Source organism: Poromitra crassiceps (genome assembly GCF_964638095.1).
Source record: "Poromitra crassiceps genome assembly, chromosome: 1".
NCBI lineage: Eukaryota > Metazoa > Chordata > Actinopteri > Beryciformes > Melamphaidae > Poromitra > Poromitra crassiceps.
Genome location: NC_139623.1, coordinates 106936509 through 106955953, shown reverse-complemented (window position 1 = coordinate 106955953; position 19445 = coordinate 106936509). Strand labels below are relative to the sequence as shown.

The window sequence follows — 19445 nt, the reverse complement described above, 5'->3', positions numbered from 1 at the left end:
TTCAAATGGCTTCCTTTAGGGCATGGCTTGGCACCAAGATACTTTTTTGTCGGTCAGCACATACATACATACATACATACATACATACATACATACATACATACTGTACATACATACGGTACATACATGTGCCCCGCAAATTTTATATTTGTAGGTCAAATGTACCATGAGGGCTGCTACTCTGTTTACATTTTCTAGGGAGTGCTATACAGTAGGGCCATTTTGACACAACCATGCCCAAGACCCAAGAGCAGATTGCTGTTTTCGCACCTTCTGATGCATGTGCAAAGTTTTCAAGCAATTTAGCCCGTTTAGAAAAAATGCGCTCGATTGATAAAAAATAAAAAAAATCCTTTGGAAATCAATAGGGCCTTCTGGTGCTCCGGCCCTATCCTTTGAGGAAAAGTCAGCCAGGAGAAACCCAACTGTTTTAAGTGACCCTGCAACCTGAGGAGGGCTGGATGTGGATCTGCTGCACTGACTCAGACCTTGACATTTCAACCACCCAGAAAATAGAACAAATAGACAATCTCACAGCACATACTAGACAAAAGAGAAAAGAGAAGAAAATAAAAAAGATTCCCCTCAGAGTTAAGCATGTTTTTCACACTGTACCAGAGTGTTTTCCACACTGTACCAGTGTTTTCCACACTGTACCAGAGTGTTTTCCACTGTACCAGAGTGTTTTCCACACTGTACCAGTGTTTTCCACACTGTACCAGAGTGTTTTCCACACTGTACCAGAGTGTTTTCCACACTGTACCAGAGTGTTTTCCACACTGTACCAGAGTGTTTTCCACACTGTACCAGAGTGTTTTCCACTGTACCAGAGTGTTTTCCACTGTACCAGAGTGTTTTCCACACTTCAACAATCTATCAATAAGCAGTCAATCAATTATTTTACCCTCACAGTACCAGAGTGTTTTCTACACTGTACCAGAGTGTTTTCCACTGTACCAGAGTTTTTTCCACACAGTACCACAGTGCTTTCCACACTGTACCAATGTTTTCCACACTGTAGCAGTGTTTTCCACACTGTACCAGAGTGTTTTCCACACTGTACCAGAGTGTTTTCTACACTGTACCAGAGTGTTTTCTACACTGTACCAGAGTGTTTTCCACACTGTAGCAGTGTTTTCCACACTGTACCAGAGTGTTTTCCACACTGTACCAGAGTGTTTTCCACACTGTACCAGAGTGTTTTCCACACTGTACCAGAGTGTTTTCCACTGTACCAGAGTGTTTTCCACACTTCAACAATCTATCAATAAGCAGTCAATCAATTATTTTACCCTCACAGTACCAGAGTGTTTTCTACACTGTACCAGAGTGTTTTCCACTGTACCAGAGTTTTTTCCACACAGTACCACAGTGCTTTCCACACTGTACCAATGTTTTCCACACTGTAGCAGTGTTTTCCACACTGTACCAGAGTGTTTTCCACACTGTACCAGAGTGTTTTCTACACTGTACCAGAGTGTTTTCTACACTGTACCAGAGTGTTTTCCACACTGTAGCAGTGTTTTCCACACTGTACCAGAGTGTTTTCCACACTGTACCAGAGTGTTTTCTACACTGTACCAGAGTGTTTTCTACACTGTACCAGAGTGTTTTCCACTGTACCAGAGTGTTTTCCACACTGTACCAGAGTGTTTTCCACACTGTAGCAGTGTTTTCCACACTGTACCAGAGTGTTTTCCACACTGTACCAGAGTGTTTTCCACACTGTACCAGAGTGTTTTCCACACTGTACCAGAGTGTTTTCCACACTGTACCAGAGTGTTTTCCACACTGTACCAGAGTGTTTTCTACACTGTACCAGAGTGTTTTCCACACTGTACCAGAGTGTTTTCTACACTGTACCAGAGTGTTTTCCACACTGTACCAATGTTTTCCACACTGTAGCAGTGTTTTCCACACTGTACCAGAGTGTTTTCCACACTGTACCAGAGTGTTTTCTACACTGTACCAGAGTGTTTTCCACACTGTACCAATGTTTTCCACACTGTAGCAGTGTTTTCCACACTGTACCAGAGTGTTTTCCACACTGTACCAGAGTGTTTTCCACATTGTACCAGAGTGTTTTCTACACTGTACCAGAGTGTTTTCTACACTGTACCAGAGTGTTTTCTACACTGTACCAGAGTGTTTTCCACACTGTACCAGAGTGTTTTCTACACTGTACCAGAGTGTGTTCCACACTGTACTAATGTTTTCCACACTGTAGCAGTGTTTTCCACACTGTACCAGAGTGTTTTCCACACTGTACCAGAGTGTTTTCTACACTGTACCAGAGTGTTTCCCCTCAGAGTTAATCACGTTTTCCACACTGTACCAGAGTGTTTTCTACACTGTACCAGAGTGTTTTCCACACTGTACCAATGTTTTCCACACTGTACCAGAGTGTTTTCTACACTGTACCAGAGTGTTTTCCACACTGTACCAATGTTTTCCACACTGTACCAGAGTGTTTTCCACACTGTACCAGAGTGTTTTCCACACTGTACCAGAGTGTTTTCTACACTGTACCACAGTGTTTTCCACACTGTACCAATGTTTTCCACACTGTAGCAGTGTTTTCCACACTGTACCAGAGTGTTTTCCACACTGTACCAATGTTTTCCACACTGTAGCAGTGTTTTCCACACTGTACCAGAGTGTTTTCCACACTGTACCAGAGTGTTTTCTACACTGTACCAGAGTGTTTTCCACACTGTACCAGAGTGTTTTCCACACTGTACCAGAGTGTTTTCCACACTGTACCAGAGTGTTTTCTACACTGTACCAGAGTGTTTTCCACACTGTACCAGAGTGTTTTCTACACTGTACCAGAGTGTTTTCCACACTGTACCAGAGTGTTTTCCACACTGTACCAGAGTGTTTTCCACACTGTACCAGAGTGTTTTCTACACTGTACCAGAGTGTTTTCTACACTGTACCAGAGTGTTTTCTACACTGTACCAGAGTGTTTTCCACACTGTACCAGAGTGTTTTCCACACTGTACCAGAGTGTTTTCTACACTGTACCAGAGTGTTTTCCACACTGTACCAGAGTGTTTTCCACACTGTACCAGAGTGTTTTCTACACTGTACCAGAGTGTTTTCTACACTGTACCAGAGTGTTTTCTACACTGTACCAGAGTGTTTTCCACACTGTACCAGAGTGTTTTCCACACTGTACCAGAGTGTTTTCTACACTGTACCAGAGTGTTTTCCACACTGTACCAGAGTGTTTTCTACACTGTACCAGAGTGTTTTCCACATTGTACCAGAGTGTTTTCCACACTGTACCAGAGTGTTTTCTACACTGTACCAGAGTGTTTTCCACACTGTAGCAGAGTGTTTTCCACTGTACCAGAGTGTTTTCCACACTGTACCAGAGTGTTTTCCACATTGTACCAGAGTGTTTTCCACACTGTACCAGAGTGTTTTCCACACTGTACCAGAGTGTTTTCCACTGTACCAGAGTCTTTTCCACACTGTACCAGAGTGTTTTCCACACTGTACCAGAGTGTTTTCTACACTGTACCAGAGTGTTTTCTACACTGTACCAGAGTGTTTTCTACACTGTACCAGAGTATTTTTCACACTGTACCAGAGTGTTTTCTACACTGTACCAGAGTATTTTTCACACTGTACCAGAGTGTTTTCTACACTGTACCAGAGTATTTTTCACACTGTACCAGAGTGTTTTCCACACTGTACCAGAGTGTTTTCCACATTGTACCAGAGTGTTTTCCACACTGTACCAGAGTGTTTTCCACACTGTACCAGAGTGTTTTCCACACTGTACCAGAGTGTTTTCCACACTGTACCAGAGTGTTTTCTACACTGTACCAGAGTGTTTTCCACATTGTACCAGAGTGTTTTCCACACTGTACCAGAGTGTTTTCCACATTGTACCAGAGTGTTTTCCACACTGTACCAGAGTGTTTTCCACATTGTACCAGAGTGTTTTCTACACTGTACCAGAGTGTTTTCCACACTGTACCAGAGTGTTTTCCACACTGTACCAGAGTGTTTTCTACACTGTACCAGAGAGTTTTGGGGCTAGAGGCAGCATGTGCGGCTTGGCAGTGAGTGGTGGTTTAGGTTTGTTAAGCCTGTCAGAGCCTGAAAGCTTCATGGATACAAAGAGTATAGGTTTTCATCCAAGCTTCTTCTTCAGGCTGTATGTACTTATATTAGAACATATTCCCCTTTCTTCAGTTAAGTCAATCCTTTGTGAAACATATATTCTAATTTCTTTAAAAAAAATATTGACTTTGTTCCAACTTCATCATCCAAATTCGAATGACAACGTGAAGATTCCCATTATAGTCCATGGGCCAAGGCTGAAATTTTGACATATCGGAACCACCTGAGGTGACCGCACGATTTTGTTATTTTTGTCTTCCTACATGTCTCTAGTTTATATTTTGGTATGATAACCCTTCCGATTTGGTAGCTTAAGGATAGTTATCACTCTGTAAACAAACCTACCCCCAAAAAATGACAAAACCCTGATTTCATCATATCTCCTGAACCACACATGATAATGCAGAAAATGTGATGTCTACCCCTATGTTTTCATGGTCAGGGATTACAATGACACCCTATACAACATCAGAAACTGTTAAAGTAACTAATCAATGGTGAATTTAATGACGTGAGAAGGAAATCACAGTTTCTGATAACTGATGCTATAACGTCAATTCCATGACAACTCTCTGGCTAACATTTTTTGATGAGTAATTTGACTTCTATGGGCCTTTTGTTAAAATAGCCCCCAGGCCCCTCCCAAACATCCTGCGACTTTCTGCCAGACGGCCAAATCCAAGATGGCCACTGGTACAATCTTGAAAAATTTACTTTTGAACCAGAGCACATAGAATAATGTATGAAGACACTTTTCGGTGTAAGTCAACCACAAAGAATCTGATTCTGACATCAGTTTAACATTCTGACATCATTTTGACCCAGAATTCCAAGATGGCTGCCATCCAGTAGCGTGAAAACTTAACTTTTGAATGGCAACATATACGTATGTGGTGTTTGGGGTTTACCATTTTTAGAGTAAGGATGGAGATTAACAATGGTGAATTATAGCTATTTTAATTGCAAATCCATGCCTACCAAACATGGTTTAGTAATAACAATTATTGTGTTTTGAGGGTAATTTCATAATTAGTTAGTCTCGCTGGCCAGCCTCCCCTCCCTACCGGGAGAGGAGTCTGGCGCCACGGAAACAGGCAACTGGGATAAGCCCTCCCCTGCTCTACAGCTGCTCCCCATTGGAGCGACTGTTTCAGTGGCTGCCGGATGTCTGCTCCCGGCTTATTACAAACTCTGTCATTGGCTCCGACCACGTCAATCAGAGCAGCTTCCGCTCCCTCCTCCCTGTGTGTCGCTGTAAATAGTGCTCTGCCGCCTCAGTGAAAACAACAAAGCTAACTAGCTAGCAAGCTAACGGCAGAAACCTACACGCTAGCTCGTTGCTACACGCTGAAAAGGGCAAGTTGGATTGTTGGAAGCTATTTTCCAAGGGCACTGCCGCTAAGCGCCGCCCATTGCAATCCCACTATGGAGACCTGTGTGGGAGGGGAGGCTGGCCAGCGAGACTATGGGATAGGTGAAGGTGAATAGCCTATGTCCATTGTCCAACAAGTTTTCTGAATTAATTTCCCTCTTTGCGATGTGATAAAAGTTTCTCAGTGTTATAGTTGATTGCCTCACTGAATTATCTGCTAATATCCAATTTTAGCAGCAGAATTTGATGTCCTGGCGTGGCACGTCCGTGTGTAATGACATATCCAAAAGGAATTTTACTCTGCGCTGCGCTGCACAGCATAGAGATTATGGTGCGCTCAAGCGCAGCGGAGTATTTAGCGCGTAAGAGGTGCTTTTTTTTTGCGCGTAAGAGGTGCTGCCCCGTATTCTGCGCAGAAACGCCTGATTGTGGCATGCCTATGTCCAGTAAAATTATAACAGACATGCGCTTGTACACGCCCCCAATTTGCATTGCGCGCGGCGTACCGCTTTTGCGAAGATAGGGCCCCAGGGACTTGCAAGAATCTGGTCAACTTCTCCTCTCCTGCAGCATGGGCTGATTTAAGTCTGCAATGAGTTCATCAGAGGCAGGCAGACTGTAGGGTGCGGAAGGTTGGGGAGGCCAGGTCAAATGGGAAGGAGTTGAACTCATGCATGCAGGCATGGCTCAAAATGGATGCGAAAGGGTGCAAACACACCAGACGCTGAAGTGACGAAGCATCTGGAAGCATCTGCCAGTTTCATTTTGGCGCACTTGTTAGCACATTAGACCATTCAGTCAGACCAGCCGTGATGCGGCCGGCTCGCCCCATGCAGAGATTGTTTCGGCGTCTGATCTATTTTTGTGTGAGACCCGCGAGTGATTGTTTGAAGCCAGATAGGAAGTCTGGTGTGAATGGCCAGGTTCCTGCTCGAGCTGAATTTACACACAGCGGCACTTTGCGTCTGCAGCATCACAATCATCTTCCACCCTCCTCCCTGCATGCATGCTCCAACCCGCTCTGACTGACTGGTGGTGACCATTTATGGATTTCGTTTCCACTCCCTCCGTGTTGAATCTGTCTATCTCAAATGCCTGTGCCACTGTGAAACAACAACATCAACAATGCTAGCTCGTTGCTACATGCTGAAAACGGTTGGATCTGGATTGTGCAATAAAGCAGGCCTGCTTGATACTTGTGGTGGATAGTTGTAAAGGTGAACGGAGCCTTTTTCCCCTATACCAGGGTGGAGGTATTAGCAGCCAGACTCTGCCATTGTAGGGAGGGAGTCTGGCAAGCGAGACTGCCCGGGGAGGAACTCAAGGTAGGAGCTGCTGAGATGGAGTGGAGCGCTCCAAGGCAGTGATTGACCTGGTTGTGGTCAACTTGTAAACCTCCACGAGTTGCTGGAACATTGTGTTTTTGATGAATGTGTGGCCTTATTCAACTCCAACATCACATACAGGAAGACGCAGAAGAGCAAGCGCATCTAGAAGCTCTATCTCCAATCTGTAGGGCTGCAAGAACCCTACATCACTCTCATTGACATGGGCATGATCTAGAGCAGGGATGTCAGAGATACAGCCCGCGGGCAGGTTTCATCCGGCCCGCGAGATGTTTTGGAATATTTTTTTTTTTTTTTTTTTTTTTAATTATTATTATTATTAAATTCGCACCCCATTATCATGAACTACGTGTGGCTAATAAGCAAGCTAAGAGTTCATTCATAAGTTAATTAACCTGCACTACAAGGAAGTATGTCAGTAGGTCATCAGGTGTAAACAAAGCCGCCATGATGCCACGCTGGAATTGAATCGCGCATTCAGCTACCTACCAAAAAACAAAAGAATCAACAAGATCAGGCGCGGACTGCATAATCGGGCACGTCGGGCAAATGCCCTGCAAAAAAAAAAAGAAATTGTGCCCGCAGTCGGGCCACTCACTGAACAGCAGGCCAGGCGCCGCCTACTGGTTTACTAGTGGTTTTATTACTTTATTCAGGGTTAAAGTGGGTGCATCTCATTGTAAAATTGGACTTGGCCCAAATCGGGCTTCAAACGGCCCAAATTGAGCTTTAAACGGCCCAAATTTTTCGGACGCCGGCACGCGCGTCGGCCCGTATCGGCCTGGCCTGCTTGGTATCTAATGCCCGGCCTAAATTATGATCCCAGTCCGCCCCTGAACAAGATGCTGTCGAAAAAGAGAAAGGTTGACACGGAATGCAGGCAGTTTCAAGAGAAATGGAAAGAGCAGTATTTCTTTTGTGAAGTAAATGGGTAAATGAGTCGAATTGATTTTAGTAAAAAAAAAATCCGGCCCCCATGAGGTCTCAGTTGAACAAATCCGGCCCTCTACCTAATATGAGTCTGACACCCCTGATCTAGAGGATGGCAACTCCATCAGCAATTGGATCGGCAGGCACAAGATGGCACCCCATACAAGTGGTCGGACTATGTCCACAAGGTGTCATCCATCATCCTTGCCCACCATGGTGATGTTGACATATCATCTGTGTGATCGACCGGTATGACACAGCATACTTGGCTAAAGATGATGAGCGGAATCTGATGATTCAGAATCTATATCAGGATCTTGCTTTTCCTGTCTTTCTTTTGTCTGAGCATGCTCTATGTGTCTGTGACAAAACCAAATATCTGGGCCACTTCATTACTGACCATATGGGTGATGATGATGATATGTATAGACAGCGGCGTGTGTTATACATTCAGTCAGGAAATTCCACTCCTGTTCTGATGATGTAAAGATCACACTCTTTAGGGCTTACTGTACCCCTATCTATACTGCCCCCCTGTGGGCAAAGTTTAAGAAGGCAAGCATGCATAAACTTCAGGTTGCCTATAATGATTGCATGCGCATCTTGCTGAAAAAGCCCAGGTGGAGCAGTGCGAGTGAGCTGTTCTGTAAGGCGGGGGTGGCCACTTTCCAGGCGCTCCTGAGAAATCTGAGGTACAGGTCGTAGACCTGGTGAGACGAGGGAGGAACCCGGCCGGGTGGCAACCCACAGAGCCCGGTCCCTCTACGTACCAGAGCCCTCCCCCTCCCCCGGTCCCGGCAGAGTAGTTCCGGAGCAGCGGATTGAGTGGTCCTGACCGCGTGACCACCTTCGACCCTCCCTATAGGGCTGACCGTGGGTAGCTACTGGGACGTAAGTTGGGGCTTGGCCAGCCCCGGCTGGGTCACCTGGGCGAGGGTGTATGATGTTGCGAGACCCGAAACATCCTATGACCCCAGGGTACATCACTGAGGATACGTCCCAGTTATGCATCCATGCGATGTTTTTTTTCTTTATTGTTCTTTTATTGTGCCCTTATGTGCTTTTTGTAATTGTGTATGTGTCATCTATGGACCAAGCGTCTGCCAATAAAGGTTTGATTGATTGATTGATATAGCTACAGCTAATAAAAAGAGCTTATTTTAGTTATCTTGTCATACATTCATTAAATATTTTAATGCAAGAAATCCTGGGGGTAGTTGGTACAGCAGTACCAAGGTAAAATGGGTGTTGACATTAACATCTTTTCAGTGAACATACTTCTGAAATGACTCCCAAAACATCCACCATTGTTAATCTCCTTCCTTGTGTTAAACCCCAAAAGCACAGTATACCTTCCCATTCAAAAGTTACATTTCCACAATACTGGATGGCAGCCATCTTGGAATTCTGGGTCAAAACTATGCCATAATGTCAAACTGATGGCAGAATCGGATTCCTCGTGGTTGACTTACACCGAAAAGTGTGTTCATACATTATTCTATGTGTTCTGGGTCAAAAGTAATTTTTTTAACATGGCACCAGTGGCCATCTTGGATTTGGCCATCTGGCAAGGAAAATCCCAGGATCTTTAGGAGGGACCTGGGCCCTATTTTAACAAAAGGTCTATATAAGTCAAATCACTCATCAAAACATCTTAGCCAGAGAATGGTCATGGCTTTGAAGTTATAGCATCGGTTATCAGATACTGTAATTTCCTTCTCACAACGTCATCAAATTCACCATTGATTAGTCACTTTAATAGTTTATGATGTTCTATATGGTATCCTTGTAATCCTTGACCATGAAAACGTTGGGATAGACATCTCCTTTTCAGTGTTAGCATGTGTGGTTCAGGAGATATGATGCAAACTACATAATTTGCTTATGGCAGAATTAAAATGGCCACCACAAGGCATTTTTGCGATGGCTCAATTTCTGAAACTGTACAGGGCCCCAAACTATAAGCGTACCAAGTTTCATGCTTTTACGAAAAAGGGAACATCATTTTCACATATCATCTGGACTAATACACAGAAATCAGGGTTTTGTCATTTATATGGGGGTAGGTTTGTTTACAGAGTGATAACTATCCTTAAGCTACCAAATTGGCAGGGTTATCATACCAAAATATAAACTAGAGACATGTAGGAAGACATAAATAACAAAATCGTGCGGTCACCTCAGGTGGTACCGATTTTTGCCTTGGCCCATGGACTATTATATCCAATTGCATGTGAATGCAGGGTAACGTTTGATTGAAGCGCACTGCAAAATATAAGAGTATAGCTAATCATATTATGAAGCCTAGCGCTCTTGCTACTAAAAAAACAATCTAGTGATAAGTTAGAGGTTATCTAGTTAGTTAGCCTAGCTGACCTTCCAAGTTCAAATTACAGCTACAGTATCTAGGTAAGCTAGTTAGCTAGCTGACCTTTCAAAATCATGAATGAATGATAAAAATAAGTCGACATGTACATTTTGACCAGAGTTCACTTCATTCTTTGTCGTTCAAATTTGCCAGTTAGCTTATTTACACTCTAAATAAGGCTAGTTGGAAACCTAGCATATGGCCAGCGCGGAAAAGCATTGTTGAACCTGTTGGCATTGTTAATGGGGAGGGCTGTCAGTGGCAAAAGTATGATGAGCTCTTCTTCTAATGTCTCCCGCTGGTGGGGCTTGAGCAGAGCACATACATGCAGACACACACACACACACACACACACACACACACACACACACACACACACACACACACACACACACACACACACACGCACAAACACACACGCACACACACACACACACACACACATGCACGCACACACGCACACACACACACGCACACGCACACGCACAAACACACACACACACACACACACACACACACACACACACACGCACAAACACACACACAAACACACACACACACACACACACACACACACACACACACACACACCCACACACAAACACACACACACACACACGCACAAACACACACACACACACACACACACACACACACACACAAACACACACACACGCACAAACACACACACACACACACACACACACACGCACACGCACACGCACACACACGCACGCACACACACACGCACACACAAACACACACACACACAAACACTCCTCTCCCGCTCTCCAACCCAAGCGCTGACACACATACATTTGCATAATGTCCCAAGATGCATTGTGGCGTTCATAAGTTGACAAGGAAGCAACCAAATGAAGCTAAATAAGTGGTAAATAATAATGATATTTATTTACCACACCGTGCAATGGTGGAATATTTCAATGTTGGCCAAAATAAAAAATAAAGTTTGACTGAATTAACACCCTAAGTGTAAAGCACATTTTTAGAAGGGGTATATATATATTTATAAAACGGCTCTCTCAAATCAAGCAATCTGATTGGTTCACAGCCATTGTATAAATCCCGTAACCCACTCTCATAACCCATGGCCATGGGTTATGAGTTGCCATGGCAACTCTCTTACTAAAAGGCTTTGGTTACCTCAAATGACAATGTAGAAAAAACAAATGGCGGAGACAGCTGTCAGATCCTTGTGAATCGATCTTCGCTTATAACTTTACTAATACTTCGCAGAAAATTATGTTTTGTACAAGAATAGACGCGGGCTAATGTCTTCTTTGCAAAAAAAAGGCTGTTAACCCCGCATTTAACCCCGCATTTAACCCCGTAACATTAGTTGGTGTCGGGCTTTGCAGAAAGCTCTCAGCTTCTCAGCAAGCGCTGAGAATGCAGCGCTGCGCTCGAGCTGCATGTCGGGCTTTCCAGAAAGCTCTCAGCTTCTCAGCAAGCGCCAGGATTGGCCAATGTCAACTTCAGTCTCCAGAGCGATCCAATCAAATCACCCGCACGTTCTTGCGGTCCCGCCTTACAGTAGTGTTTCAACTGACTCTACCAGAATGCCATGCCAGTCGGACTTATAGTATTATTATTATTATTATATTATCATACTTGGAAACCGTTTTATAAAAGCAATATAGCACTCGAGCAGCGTGTGTTGTGGCATATATCCCGCTGCTCAGCAGTTATCCCACGAGGCCGCACAGCTGATCAGCGGGATATATTTGCCACAACACACTGGCTCTCATGCTATATTGCTTAATATATATATATATATATATATATATATATATATATATATATATATATATATATATATATATATATATATATATCACAACCAAGGAGTTGTAAGCATGACTGGGAACCTTAAAAACCATGTTGCGGCAAGCTTGTGCATAATAATTTAGATCCCTTGGCGTGCAGCAGGCAGATCGGCTCGCAGATCGGCATCAGCACGCAGATGGACTGGACAACTATAGTCTATGGGCCTGCGCTGTCGCAGCGCAGGACAAAAAGTTGGTTATTTGGCTCCGCCCACTGAAGTTTAACTCAACCAATGAAATTATGTTTGCCTTTGAGAAATGTTTCTCTAACACTTTGACATTTGCATTTTCATCTTTGACATGAAATCTGCATGATTCCAGCCTTATATGCATCTTAACCTGCACAGTAACATCTTAACCTGCACAGAACATCTTAACCTGCACAGTAACATCTTAACTTGCACAGTAACATCTTAACCTTCACAGTAACATCTTAACATACACAGAACATCTTAACCTGCACATTAACATCTTAACCTGCACAGTAACATCTTAACCTGCACAGTAACATCTTAACCTGCACAGTAACATCTTAACCTTCAGAGTAACATCTTAACCAGCACAGTAACATCTTAACCTTCAGAGTAACATCTTAACTTGCACATCTTAACCTGCACAGTAACATCTTAACCTGCACAGTAACATCTTAACCTGCACAGTAACATCTTAACCTTCAGAGTAACATCTTAACCTGCACAGTAACATCTTAACCTTCAGAGTAACATCTTAACTTGCACATCTTAACCTGCACAGTAACATCTTAACCAGCACAGTAACATCTTAACCTTCAGAGTAACATCTTAACCAGCACAGTAACATCTTAACCTTCAGAGTAACATCTTAACTTGCACATCTTAACCTGCACAGTAACATCTTAACCTTCAGAGTAACATCTTAACTTGCACATCTTAACCTGCACAGTAACATCTTAAGCTGCACAGTAACATCTTAACCTTCAAAGTAACATCTTAACTTGCACAGTAACATCTTAACCTGCACAGTGACATCTTAACCTGCACAGTAACATCTTAACCTGCACAGTAACATCTTAACCTGCACAGTAACATCTTAACCTGCACAGTAACATCTTAACCTGCACAGAACATCTTAACCTGCATATAACATCTTATACCTGTTGTCATGTCACAGGACCATGTCACCAAGTCAAATTTCAGACAATGAAAGTATTCTCATTCTGATTTCAATGTGACTCACAGGTTGAGCAGAGGTAGAAAATGAAACACCTTCCAGCTGATGTGCTCCAGGAAGTTTGATGCAAGGTTCCTATGAGACAGAGAGAGAGAACAGACGTGACATTATCATCAACATTTGAGAGGAGCTACAGTCCATGACATTTTCATATACCGGTAAATACGTTTTTTGCTTACTCTATCACCGATTTATAACACAAAAGTGATTCAATGTATCCAGTTCATGAAGCCTTTTACATTTGCTGTTATAAACACAAGGTGTAGCTCTTTCCTGGGAAAAATCCTCTGGTAGACAGTAAGTGATGTGTTTGACATTTCGTGTTTGTTTGTAATAAACAGAAGAAGAACTGGGTAGTTAGCATGAGCAGCGATAGCCACCATCGTTGAACAGAGACCAAAACATGCCACCTAGAGAAACTCAAACTTCATCAACAGAGAATCCAAAGAAAAAAAACATCAGTCCCACCCACACCGTTTGATCTACAGGGTTGAGTTCAGCCCCGCCAACATGTAGCAAACAGTTGATTCCAACAGACAGTGCAGTGCTTTGAACACCCTGTTGTGTGACGCAAGCATTGCAACCATCTGTTGGATCCACTATGCGCACTGCCTCTTTAAACGGTGGGGTTTATTTAAATACATGTTGCTGCTGATTGGGTAACACCTCTGACATAAAGACACTGAGGAGCGCGGAATGGGAGCGCGTTACAGTTGGAAAACCACACCCATAGATATGGACAGTCTCACAAGATGTTTCCTGTTTTCAAGTAGACAAATCTGTCAAATAATTATTTCAGCACACTGCCTCTGTCAGAGAGGAGAATGAAAAACTTAAAGCAGGACTTAACCCCAAAACACTTTTTTTCAGCTTTTAACCAATGTATCATTTTCAGCAGGAAAAGTGCCCTCTATGGGTTCAAACCTGCTTTTTTTTGCCCTCCAAAATGCCCAAAATGTGGTTGCATCCTACGTCACGGCCAACTGCCGCCTTTCCCACTCATGTGAAAAATATTTTCTTCATGTGATCATTACTGTCCATTCACTCCAATGGACCCGTTTTTAGCACGAGCCCTTTAACAGTGCAAGGCATCGTGGGTAATCGGCTACTGTGGCTAATGTTAGCGGCTAATTAGTTATGTTACATGGCAGTAAAACGCCACTGAATGACCAAATTGATATAACTTTTAACCATTTCGAGTAACACTGTTTCCATACGGACCACCAGCGTTAGTTGGTTGTTTATAATGTGGCTATATTTATAACGTTCTCTATCTCTGATACACTGAAAATACTGCCTGTCATACAAAAAAAAGAAAGAGGGGTTGGGAGCCAGTTACGTTGACTTTAGGAGCATTGCGGTAAATACAATATTCCTGGAATGCGAGTTTAACGAACCAGTTAGATGTCCTCTGCATTCTGCATCAAATGAAGACATTACTGTTTATTTTATTTTGTATGTTACATACTTATTGGCCAAGTTATTAGTTAGTTTATGGGCTAGGAATTCTGCCAGGGTACAAGGGACTATAGACGGTCATCTTGCCTGCAGAATTTTCAAATCAAGTAGAATACTGTTTTGCCAGAAATCTGGTCGGGTAAGTCCCCCTTTAATGCGTGGCCTATTTCATGCAGTGTCTCTATGCCCACGAAACAAGAGACAACATACCTCAAAGCCTGTTGCGTACTGTTTCTAGGAAATGTGATGTTCAACCCAGAAAACGTAGCACACAGTGCACAACGTTTAACAGATTGAACACACCCTTGGTGATCTGTGGGAAGAGCAGTGCAGAAACACCACAGCAACGACGCACTATGTCCTGCTGGTCAAACTCCTCGCTGACAGGTGAGAAGAAGCAGCTGGCGACTGCACATGTATCGGAGGAAGCATGTGCTAGTCCCCAGATTGACAGAGGTGGCGGAGCAACGCTTGGCCAATTGCCCCAGGCTGGGGGAATTAGCCAAGCACAACTGGGGGAGAAAATGGGGGCAAAACCCCCAGAAAGAAATTGATTTAAAAAAAAAGTACTGTCATAGTGCTGGACACACTGACTCTCACATTATTCTCATTTTAACTGTCATCTCACCTCTTTATTCCCAAATCTGTTAGACGTTTTGATTTACCACCACCACATGTAAACAAAAATGGTCACAAGCTTGGAACTGAGCAGTGGTGTATAAAGTACTCGAAAACCATACTTAAGTAAAAGTAAAGATATCTTCCCAGAAAAAGACTTTGGTAAAAGTCAAAGTCACTCATTAGAATATTACTTGAGTAAAAGTCTTAAAGTACTTGATATTTTCTGTACTTAAGTATCAAAAGTAATTTTCTGATATTAAATGTACTTGAGTTATGTGTGGGTGAGCTGTTTTGCAAACCTCTCATCTTAATTGTTACTTTGACAAAGAGATACATTGTCTTATTCTGAAACATTTGGAACTGTGCTCAGTGTACATTAGGGAAGAAGTGAAGTACAAAACATTTCTGGAATCTAGTCAACAGCTGCAGTTGAGTCATGCTGTGATTTGATCGCTCACTCCTGAACAGTGCGTACCTGCTTTGAATTACTCTCAGCGGAAAACCTTAATGCATCCAAATGGACTCTGATCAATTACCTTGGCAAGTATTTCACATCCAGGGCTATATTCACAAACACCACCAGCAGCACACCTCTCAGCTCAGTATTCAGTACATTAGGTGATCAGTCCAGAGTCACAAACACTTCTGGGAGGAAGGCCACTGCTCAGCTACACAGGGCAAAATACTTGACAGTTCCCGGGTCTAATTAACTCATTGAGTGCCAGCCACTTTTGGAGAACGGACGCTCCCAGTGCCAGAGTTTCAGAGCGTTTTCAGTGATTTCTCGAGGCCCACAGAATATTGTGTGATATTACTATGTAAACACCGAACACGCCCAAAGAACGATGAGAGTCTATTGTATCATCAGCAAAAAAAAGTTTATTGATATCATTTTCCGTTCTTTAGTTATCAGCCGGACAAGATAGGTTGATTTCAGCAAAAACAGACGTTTCAGACTAGAAGCTGAGATAATCAGCCTTTTGTGAAATGAAACATTTCAAGCACATCACTGACTCTGAAGCTAATATTTTCTGATGTAGTGACACCTCAAAAATAATTTCCGTCAATAAAAGAGTGAAAACAAAGGAATTTTGTTTGGCAAAATAATATTTTTTAGCTGCAACCAGCAGCGCTGGCCCCTGCTGCGCAGACCCTACACTTTCTTGCTGGTCTTGATTTACTGCTGGTGGGCATCAGATATTCTAGCTTGTGTTTGCCAACCAATCTGTCCATCGAGCCTGCTGTCTGGGTCTGTCTGGGTCGGTGTTGTATGCTGCCCTGCGTGCCCCACCCCCCTCGACTGCAAACCCCTCCTCCGTGGGTGTGTCTCTGGTGGCTCTGTGCTGCGTTTGCTCTGCACTGAAAACCCAGCTTTTTCACAGCGTTCCGCGTTGTCACCGGCTCCCAGCGCTTCCAACTGAGAATAATAACAACTCCACAACTAATCATGTGGAGGAGCTATGCAGCGGAGACGGAGGGGCTCAATTGTGGCAGCAGATTGGCTGCTGCAGGCACAGCTAACGTTATGCTTCATGCATATCGATGCATACCGATGCGGTTTCCGTGTCCCCACGGCTGCTTCTCTGTTTTTTTCCTCACCTTTATCTAATCTGGAGAGCACTGTCGCCACCTAATGGGTCCATAAAATAGCTTTTACACATTCAACATCCACCATACTTTCACAGGAGATGCATCTGGCTTTGATCCACGTCCCACCGTCAAAAAACGCAATTGACGACAATCGTCGTCATTGGCACTCTACGTTACTATTCGAATTGACGACGATTATCGTCATTGGCACTCAATGAGTTAAGGGGATCTAAAAAAAAAAAAATCTATTTTAATATAAAGTACTAGAAGACAAAAAAATCACATAAGAAGACAGTTAAAAGCTTAGACCAGTCATACTCAAACCTTTTAAAGTCCTGTAACCCCTCAAACATTCAACCTCCTCTACCGCCACAGACGGCCAACTCTCATAGATAGTCAGTCTGTGTGGGAACGCCCACAAAACGTTACTTCCGGTAACGTGTCAGTAGGGCCGTGGCCCGTGGGAGAAAACGTGAGGATTTTCTATGACGAGACACTGCCTGAATGTATACTGTATTGTATGACATTACATTTTGCCATGTTTGTAAGTAAGCCTGCTCCAAATAAGACGTTTAACAAATATAAAGTAGGCCGATATGATGTGTTATTACCAAATTGTCTCTTTATTCAGTCCCGTAAAAAGCCCTATTTGAAAGAAGTGATGCACATAACTCCACAATGTTGGGTTGAATGGTATAGAGTTTGGGAGAAGGTATTTTTTAATTTTCAAGGAGTGGCAAGCTAGGCCATTGGTTTTCAAAGTGGGGGCTGGGGCCCCCTGGCGGCCGAGCTGCGAATGCGAGCTGCAGGACGGGCGAGGCGTAGCGGACGAGCCTAGGAATCGAGCGCGCGAGATCCCTAGTATCAACAGTATATAAATGGGAGCTGGGGCTCTGTCTGTTTCTCTGTCCCACTGTGATTGTCCCACTGTGATGTCATATATCCACTGTGACATCATCCGTGATGTCATAAATCCCACTGTGACATTATCAGTGATGTCATAAATCCCAGTGATGTCATAAATCCCACTGTGGCATCATCAGTGATGTAATAAATCCCAGTGATGTGTGACATCATCAGTGATGTCATAAATCCCACTGTGACATCATCAGTGATCAGTGATGTCACAAAAAAGAAGTGAGAGTCTGCCTTCAGACCCCCATCTTCAGCCATGGACAGCTGAATGTTGCCAGCTCCAGGACATGTGATCCAGCATCCCTGAAGTATGCCATCAAGGAGCAGCCAGGGTACGAGCTGCAAGGTCAGCTGGGCGAGCTGCAGGGCGGGCGAGCCTAGGAATCGAGAGCGCGTGGCGCGCGAGATCCCTATATATATAAGGGGCTTAGGGCAATCTCTGTTTGTTTGTTTGTTTGTTTCAATTCTGTCCCGGAAGTGATGTCACTCAACTGGAAGTGATGTCATCAGTGACTTGTGCATTGTGACATCCTGATCATGTCATAGGCATTGTGACATCAGTGATGTCATAAGAGCAGTTGTGATGTCATCAGTGATGCGAAGTTGTGACACCATCAGTAATGTCATAAGACATTGTCATTTCCCCCAGTGTGGGTAATAGTCTGGAACAATGTTTAACAGAAAACATAAATATTGAATATGAAGAAAATAATATTGAATATATGTAGTCAGCGACACTACAAATTTCACTTGGTAGGAGAGACTACTCGGCGACACTCGAAAGTGTCGACAAAAACCTCATTTCTGTCAGCGACGGTTTCAAAAGTGTCGAGCCCAAGTATAAATTGGGCTTAAGATTCTGGAATAAGCAGTGCTGTGGAGTTGCAGCAGAATGGATGTTTGTGGTGTAGGCTACTTTGAAAGGGTGAGACGTTTAAACAATCAAATGTATCAGCTTTATTTGATGAATTCAAACATATTTCTTGGAACTATTCCCCCTCACACACTACACAGTAGCTACAAGAGTCACGTGACTAGCAAGCATTTTGGACTTCCACTGGCATCTTTAAATCACTCTGGTTAGGTTTAGGCATGAGGAGTGAGATGGATCAGGGTCAGAGGCAGTCAGAGGCAGTCTACGGGTGGGTCTTTGCAGAATGCAGGTGCGCGGAAACGATCATGCAACTGCTGACTGTTAACTCATTGAGTGCCAATGACGTCTAAAGACGTCAATTCAAATAGTAACGTAGAGTGCCAATGACGTCTAAAGACGTCAATTCAAATAGTAACGTAGAGTGCCAATGACGTCTAAAGACGTCAATTGCGTTTTTTGACGGTGGGACGTGGATCAAAGCCTGATGCATCTCCTGTAAAAGTATGGGGGATTTTGAAGGTGTAGAAGCTATTTTACGGACCCATTAGGTGGCGACAGTGCTCTCCGGATTAGAGAAAGATGAGAAAAAAGAGTAGAAGAAGCCGTGTGGGGAAACGGAAATGCTGTAACGTTAGCTGTGCCTGTGAACAGCAGCCAATCTGCCCCCACAATTGAGCCCCTCCGTCTCCGCTGCGATAGCCCCTCCACATGATTAGTTGCCAGAAAAGGAGCACGACACCAGCGTCTTTCTGAAAAGCCAAATCATTCTCAGCTGGAA

The 19445-nt window shown here is 43.6% G+C and overlaps 1 protein-coding gene across 2 annotated transcripts in view; it reads right to left on the bottom strand.

The window, feature by feature from the left end:
- The window catches only part of ntrk1 (neurotrophic tyrosine kinase, receptor, type 1), a gene marked incomplete at both ends in the record, with an annotated part of 98785 nt that overhangs the window by 55379 nt on the left and 23961 nt on the right, over positions 1 to 19445 (bottom strand). For both annotated transcript variants that reach the window (XM_083649020.1, XM_083649021.1), the window contains one exon: positions 13216 to 13284. In XM_083649020.1, the coding sequence (XP_083505146.1) occupies positions 13216 to 13284 (69 nt within the window). The remainder of the gene's footprint in view (positions 1 to 13215; positions 13285 to 19445) is intronic.